Source organism: Haliaeetus leucocephalus, unplaced genomic scaffold (assembly GCF_000737465.1).
Source record: "Haliaeetus leucocephalus isolate CR32 unplaced genomic scaffold, Haliaeetus_leucocephalus-4.0 Scaffold157, whole genome shotgun sequence".
Taxonomy (NCBI): domain Eukaryota; kingdom Metazoa; phylum Chordata; class Aves; order Accipitriformes; family Accipitridae; genus Haliaeetus; species Haliaeetus leucocephalus.
Genome location: NW_010972593.1, coordinates 1,316,163 through 1,323,758, shown reverse-complemented (window position 1 = coordinate 1,323,758; position 7,596 = coordinate 1,316,163). Strand labels below are relative to the sequence as shown.

Genomic DNA, 7,596 nt, shown 5'->3' with positions numbered 1-7,596 from the left:
CACCCCATGCCCGCAGCTCCTGCCCAGCCACCCCTCCCTGTCCCCAGGGAGCCCTGGGTGGGGGGTCCCCATCGTTGTCCTGGGTGGGTGGGGGGGGGGGAACGACACGCGCAAGGTGGGACCCTATTTTCCCGAGGGAGTCCGCTCCATGCCGTAGCGCAGGAGATGGTGGAGGTCCGTCAGCGCCCGTGGGGGCCCGGTGCCGGGTGCCCGCGGGGCGGTGCCGTGTCGCCCGTAACCACCCGCCGGCGCCTCGCCGCTGTTGAACGTGTGGTTCCTCTTGAGGTGGGCGCCGGGGCGGCCCGTGCCATTGTTGGCGTTGAAGTTCAGCTGCTCGGGGTGCCAGGGTGGCCCCTCGGTAAAGTCTCTCCCCTCCCCGCCGGGTGCCGAAACCACCCGTCGGCGATCGGGGCTGGGGTGCGGCGTGCCGGCGAAGTCACCGTAGGAGCTGCGGGGTGGGCGGCGGGTGCCGGCGGGTGGGTGTTGACGGGTGCGGGGACCCTCCTGGGTGTCCCGACCCCAATGCCCGTCACCCGAGGAGTCGCTGAGTTCGGCCTCCAGCTCCTGATCCACCAGGATGGCGTGGCAGGAGAGAGGGATACCGCGAGCCGGGCGGCCGGAGCCGGCGTGCAGCCGACCGGCGCCGGCGGCGGTAGTGCCGGATCCACCGGGGTCCCGCAAAGCGGCGTTGATGATGTTATGACTCTGCTCCCAGGTGCAGTTTTGGAGGGCGCCGGGGCAGCGTTTCTGCTGCAACGGGGTCTGCTCCGGCGTGGGCAGGACCCCCGAATCCAAGTCGTGTTGGGTGACCTTCCCCAACTCCTTGGGCCAACCGTTGGGCATGAGCGGGGCCAGCAAGGCGCCGGGTTGCCCGCCGCGCGCCCGCCGCTCGCCCAGCCGGCTGACGCTCACCACCGACTCGCTGTGCGCCAGGATGGTCTCCTTGTCCTTGCGACGCGCCAGCTCCTTGCGGTCCCGGTGGCCGATGAACCAGCAGACGCTGAAGCCGGAGATGACGGCGCCGATGACGAAGGCGGCTACGGAGGAGATCACCAACAGGTTCACCGATACCAGTCCGTCCGGCTCATCCACGAAGCTCTCCGTCACCAGCCCTGGGTGATGGCGGAGGGGGCGAGACGTCAGGGGACGGCCACGGTGGGGACGTGGCGGTGCCGCCGCCGCGTCCCCGAGCCCCGTCCCTGCCCCACGCTCACCCTCGCATTCGCCCAGGTGGGACGTGCTGCCGCCGCCGATGTCCTGCTCGAAGGCCACCCTGGGGGGGTGCAAATATGGGGAGGGGGGGGTGTCAGCTGGTCCCTAATAGCCTGGCCGAGGGCTCCCAGCTTGCTTCGGAAAGCAATGAGTTTGCTGGGTCTCAGTGGTAGGGGGGTTTGCAGGAGCCAATGGTCTCTGGGGAGCCCCTGGGACCCCGCTGTGTCCCCCCATCCCCAGGCCTGGCAGCGTTACCTGGGGCTGGGCTCCAGGAAGATGCAGGATCCCTCCGGCGTCCAGCCGCAGTACGGGTCCCGGCTCCCGAGGCAGTTCCTGGCAGGGAGCGGAGATGTCAGGATCGGCCCCGACACGGCGAGGATGACACCCTGGCCCCCGCGAGGGACCCTGGCCCCGCACCACGCCGTGCCTCAGTTTCCCCTGGCCATGCTCCCAGACACGCTGAGTCCTTCCCAGCCGGATCCCGGCGTAGGGCAAATTCCTGGGATGCGACGGTAACCCTTCTCTGCTCCTCGCGTGCCCGCCCCACCGCAGCGAGCCCTGCCCACCCCGGGGAGCGGCTGAGACCGGCGCACTCACTTCATGCAGCCCGAGTGCTGCTGGCAGCGAGCCACTGGCACCCTGGCCACGCACGGGGGGAAGGCCAGCAGCAGGGACCCCGCCGCCTTGTCCAGCTCCAGCCCCAGGAGCCGTCGCTCGTCCTCTGTGTCCCGGCCACACCTGGGGACAGGGCAGAGATCAGCGTGGTCCCGGCCCTGGTCCCCCCCTGCCCCGCCATGGAGGCGGCCCCAGCGTAGGCTGGTCCAGAGGAGGGCATCTCACCCCTTCCCCCCACCCCATTCACCCCCCCACCCCTTGCATCCCTCTGACCCACCCCCTCCAACCATCCATCCATCTCACCCAACCGCCTCATTCATCCTCCCCTGTCACCTTGCAACCATCAATCCCTCCCTAAACGTCTCATCCACCCACCCACCCATCAATCCAACCACACATCCATCCATCCATCCACCCAACCATCCAATCACCCACCCAAAAATCCACACATCTGACCACCCCCACGCACCCACCCGGTCACCCACTCCTCCCCTCTCCTCCCTCCCACCACCCCAGCACCCACCTCCCGGGGTGGTAGGTCTCAAATTCCTCCAGGAAGACGCTCTGGCTGCCAGGGGCGGTGGGCATGGGGCTGGTGCTGGCATTGGGCTGGATGAGGAACTTGAGGACGGTGCCCGTGCTGGAGCCGAGGAAGACCACGGTGTGGTTGCCCCACGGCCCCGCTGCATTGTCCACCACGATCTTGCGGAGCTGGTACCTACGTGGTGTGAACAGAGCAGGCGTTGGGGCGTGCGGGAGCCTGCGTGTCCCCAGGGAGGGGGAAACTGAGGCAGGGTGAGGCGCTGGGACCCCCCCCTCCCAGGGATGGACAGGCTGTGGCTGGCCCAAAGCAGGGAGTCCCCAAGCAGCGTGAGGGACCATGCAGATCCCAAATGGAAACTAGTCCAGATCCTGGCCAGGACCCATCCCAGATCCCAGCCAGGATCCTGCCCACATCCTGCCTGGACCCAGCCTGGATTCCACCCAGATCCCACCTGGGACCCAGCTCAGATCCCACTAAGGAACCAGCCCAGATCCCCCCGATCCCTCGGCAGGATCCCAGCTGCTCCCCGGCCCCACGTGCCCATCCCCAGCCTCGTGTCCCTGTCCCCAGCCCCACGTGCCCAGCCCCAGCCCCATGTCCCCATCCCCAACCCCATGGCCCCGTCCCCAGCCCCGCGTGTACCCCGGCTGCCCTGCCGGCAGGAGGCTACAGCCCGAGAGCGCCGCTTGATTAATTCTCCATCAAGCAGCAATTAAGGCAGATTTAATTAGGACGAAACAATCTTGACTGCAAAGTTTATGAGATTTATCAGGTCTCCCAGTGCTCCCTCGGTGCTGGCACACACGTGCAAGGGTGGCCCAAGAAGGTCCGGCCAGCACCCACCAGCACCCACCAGCACCCTCCTCGGGCCGGATCCTGCCCCGGGGCACTCACCGGCTCATGGTGCGGAGGATCCAAGGCACATTGCCCAGGGACGGCACCGCCTCGTCCATCAGCGGGTGCGTCTTGACGAAGTTGAGGATCTCGTCGGGGAAGGTGCTGGAGGAGTTGTAGCGCATCCCCGGGGATGCGCAGCACCCGGGCCTGCGGCCGCGCCACAGCTCAGCGTCCCCGCGGCCGTGCTGGCCCTGTCCCCAGCCCTGTCCCCAGCCCAGCTGGTACTGGCCATGGCTGTCACTGTTCCTGTCCCCAGTCCCCATCATCATCCCCACCACCCTCCCTGCAGGTACCAGCCCTGATCACTCCTGTCCTCCTCCCTGTCCCCATCCTGTCCCTGTCCCCATCCCTGACCCTAAACCCACTCCCATTGCTCTCCCTTTAGGTACCAGCCCTGTCCCTGTCCCCATCCCAATCCCCGTGCCCCTTCCCGCCGGTCCCAGCCTGGCTGTCCCCATCCCTGTCCCCGCGGCGCGTCACTCACCGAGGCTTTGGCACCAAGTCCTCGGGCACGGGCGTCCAGATGGACTCGGGCGATTTCTGCTCCCGGAAACGTCCCTCGAAGACGGCAGCCACTTGGGTCATGTCGAAGGCGCAGACGGCCGAGCCGGGGATGCTGGGGGGATGCGGGCACAGGGTGAACACCTCAACCCATCCTCCCACGTCCCCCACGGTCACTGGGGCGCACAGAGGGGTCCCAGCTCAGCCCTGGGGGTCTCAGCAGGGCACAAGAGGGTCCGACCTGTTGGCAGGCGTGGAGAAGACGGCCAGCACCACGGGGCGCCCATCCAGTTCCAGGATGTCCGTCACGGCTTGGATGACGTTGAAGTAGAAATGTGAGTCGCCTGGCACGGAGCAGTTGAGCCGGGCCTTGAGGAAGGAGGTCCACTGCTTCTCCAGCACCCGCTGCGAGCCCCCCATGTCGTTCTTACACACCCGGGCCACCCGGGACACCACCACCTGTGGATTGGACACCCATCGTCACCTGGTACCCAACCCCGATGACCATCCCTTTGTCCCTGTCCCCACCCTGGGTGTCTCAGGCCACCGCAGGGATGTCTCCCACCTTCTCAAGGTAGTTGAACTCCATGGCGATCTCCCGGAAGAAGAAGTAGACGTGGCTCCTCCATTCCACGGCGTGCACAAAGTAGGGCTCTGCGGGGACAGTGGCAGGGTCAGGGATGTCCCAGGATGGCGTGAAAGGGGACGCGTGCCACGTCTCGGCATGGCACACGGTGGGCACCGCGCCGGGGGAGGCACCTTTGAACCATTTGGAGTCGTGTTTGACGGTGCGGAGGGTCGGGCTGTCCCCCAGGCTGCGGTAGATGACGGCATCGATGGCCAGGAAATCCGTCACCGTGGCGGTGAAGAGCATCCCCCCTGCGTGGGAGAGGGGCGTCAGCCGGGCGCGGGGCAGGGGACGGCGGGCAGAGCGCCCGGCACGGTGCCGGCGGTGCCGGCACTGACCTGTGAAGAGGGCCACGTTGGCGTGCTTGGGGTCGTAGGGACACCGGGCCATGCCGCTGATGTTGTCCCCGATGGGCTCCAGCGTGTCCATCTATAACGGGTGAGACGGGGCCGTGAGCGATGTCACGCAGGCACCGGGGTCCGGGCTGCCTCGGCGGCGCGGGCGGGAGCATCCCCTGCCCGCAGAGCCGGTCACCCAGACACAGAGGGGGTGACACGAGGGGTCCCGGGTGTCCCTGTCCCGGCGGGGTGTGGGTGACTCACGCTGTAGTTGGCACAGACGGGGTTGAAGGCGTTGGTGCCGCAGACGAAGAGCAGGCTCTCGTTCCGCACCAGCAGCACCTTGACGAAGTTACGGCACTCTGCCTGCGCCGGCGAGAGGGGACCGTCACCCCTCGGCACCTGCAGCCCCCCCACCCCACCCCTGGGTGCTCCCGCTCAGGCCCCCATTGCTGTGAGGGTCTGGTTTGGGGGGTGTTTTCACCCCAAAGTGGCATTTATGGGTCCTGGAAATTGGATTTCTGGCAGCTGCTGGGCTGTGCCTGCTCTGATCCACAGGCCCGAAATAATTAGTTACAAACCCAATTATCCAAGCGGCCAATAAATCACAGAGACACAACCGCTGGCAGGGAGCGGGGAGACAGACGGTGACACCGGGGGGGGACACACGGGGTGGCTTTGTCCGAGTGACATTGGGTGCAGGAGGGTGCTCGGTCCCCACCCGGGGGTGAGTCTCATGGGGTGCAGACCCCCCCACCCCGAAACAAACCTCTTGTTTCCCCTTCATCCGGCAGATGCTGATGTCGTGCTGGTTCGAGCGCCACGTCAGCTTCTGGGCGGGGGGAGAAAACCCAGTGTGGGGCTGGGAAGAAGCCAGCAGCCCCCCCCCCAGTGTGTCCCCCCTGGTACTCGGGGGCTCAGCACTTACCCGGTGGTAGCGCATCTCACCGGCACCGGTGGGCTGCAGGCTCACGCGGTAGACATTGTCCCTGGGGAGGGGGACACGGGTGTCACCACCCTGCAGGACTCCCAGCTGTGATGCTCGGGGGCACCCCGGCGACGTGCCCCCCACCGAGGCATGTTGGGGGGGCTGTGGGATCCACCACCACCCCCTTGGGGAGATGTGGGGTGCTGGGGTGGGTGATGAGCATCACTGGGGCAGGGACAGCCCCACTGGAGCCCCCCGGGATACCCCCTGGCAGATTTTGGGGTGTCCCAGGACAGGTAGTGGGGCCCCTCCCCAGCAAAAAGGGTTGGGGTGGGTGTCAGGTGCCCACCCCCCCAGGGAGGGGGAGGCTTTGGGGTGCCACGTTTCAGACCTGTCTCCGATGAAGAGCGTCCGGTTGACCTTGAGGATGCGCTGGATGTTGAGGCGTTGGGTCCCCCCACCCTCAGGGCCAGCCGGGCGGCTCGTCCCGTGGCCCACGAAGACGGCGTAGTGCTTCACATCTGGGGGGGACACACAAGGGGGGAGGTGTCACACGCTGCCAGGGCATCCCCACCCACCCCAGCTCCCCCAAAGCACCCCAAAACCCCTGCCCATGGGTGCCCCCCTCCTGCCTTACCCCCAAAGCACCCCAAAACCCCATCCCCTCTCCATGCCGAGCCACGTTCCTCCTTGCACATCTGATGCAGCACCCTGACCCCCACCCAGCACCCCCCCCACCCCGGGTGGGCACTCACAGTCCTCGGGGGCCACAGCGATGGGGCCAGGCTCCTCGGGGAAGGTGCCATGGGCCGTCCTCTCCGCCGCGAGCAGGAGCAGCAGGACGAGGGGGACGCGGGGGGGTGGCCCCATGGTGTCCCCCGGCATGGGTGGGCACCCACCACACCTGTGGGCACGGGGAGAGGTGGGAGGGGGGGGCAGCACCCACCCGGACGCTTGGGTTCCCTCCCCATCGCGTGCCACTGACTCCCCCACCCCAGTAGCACCCACAATCCAAACCCATCACTGGTGCTGGGGTCCGGGGGGGTCTCGGGGAAGGCGGGGGGGGCTTAAGGCGCCGGCGCTGGGCCGGTGCCAGCGGCGAGGGGCCGGCAAGGGATGCGGCTGGGATTGGCGATAGGGAAGCGAATCCTTCCCCGGCTGAAGAATTTCAAATATGCTGGGAAAAGCGGCCCCCGTGCCCCCGCCGAGTCACCCCCAGCGCCTGCGCAGCTCCGCACTGGGGCTACTGGGCCCAAACTGGGCCTTTCTGGTGGCTCCCCAACGACAACCCATGGGCGAACGAGGCCAGCGCGTGGCGGCATGGCAGGGCTGGGGACATGGGGACAGAGGGGAAGCCAGCGAGACTTTTCCCCCCCATCCGAAATGCCATCGGAATGGCTCGGCAAATCCCTGGGGACACTTTGGAGCGCCACGTGCCATGGCACCCTCCCAGCAAGACAGCCCCAGTGCCACCACTACCGTCCCCCCACCGCGCCGGGCCACCGTCACCGTCCTGCCCCACTTCCCGTGGGGCAGTGGGGACGGGGGTAGGGCTGGGTAATTAGCAGCCAGGCGGGGATTTAATTGATTATCAATTCCATGAGAGCAGGGAGTGGGTCCGATCGAACCGTCGCCCTCCTGCCGCCGCGTCCCCCGCGGGGAGCGAGGACGGGTGACATTGCGTGGGGCTGGGGGGGTCACGGCGCCAGTGGGGACACTTGACCCCGTTCCTTCTGCGGTGTCACCGGTCCCGGTGAGACCCGGCACTGTCCCCATCCCGGTCCCCTCTTCGGTGTCACAGCCTCCGGGGACGCCTGACCCCGACCCCGTGGTGTCACAGCCCCCCCCGGGTAGGACCTGACCCCAATAGGACCTGACCCTGGTGTCACAGCCCCTGGGGACAACCGACCTCGTCCCCACGGTGTCGTGGACC

The 7,596-nt window shown here is 67.4% G+C and overlaps 2 protein-coding genes across 2 annotated transcripts in view; both read right to left on the bottom strand.

The window, feature by feature from the left end:
- The window catches only part of LOC104828570 (perilipin-3-like), a 7,744-nt gene extending 7,736 nt beyond the window's left edge, over positions 1-8 (bottom strand). The window contains exon 1 of the mRNA XM_010562315.1: positions 4-8. Within this exon, the coding sequence (XP_010560617.1) occupies positions 4-8 (5 nt within the window). The remainder of the gene's footprint in view (positions 1-3) is intronic.
- Positions 9-123: 115 nt separating this feature from the next.
- On the bottom strand, positions 124-6,548 carry SEMA6B (sema domain, transmembrane domain (TM), and cytoplasmic domain, (semaphorin) 6B). Its single transcript, XM_010562314.1, has 16 exons — positions 6,419-6,548; positions 6,055-6,184; positions 5,664-5,724; positions 5,505-5,567; positions 5,000-5,101; positions 4,736-4,826; positions 4,529-4,648; positions 4,335-4,423; positions 4,011-4,228; positions 3,753-3,884; positions 3,266-3,415; positions 2,351-2,545; positions 1,810-1,950; positions 1,468-1,545; positions 1,215-1,273; positions 124-1,112 (listed from the first exon to the last, which is right to left on the bottom strand). Exons 1-16 carry the CDS (start codon positions 6,546-6,548, stop codon positions 124-126), a joined length of 2,748 nt encoding a protein of 915 aa, XP_010560616.1.
- Between the last annotated feature and the right edge of the window lie 1,048 nt (positions 6,549-7,596).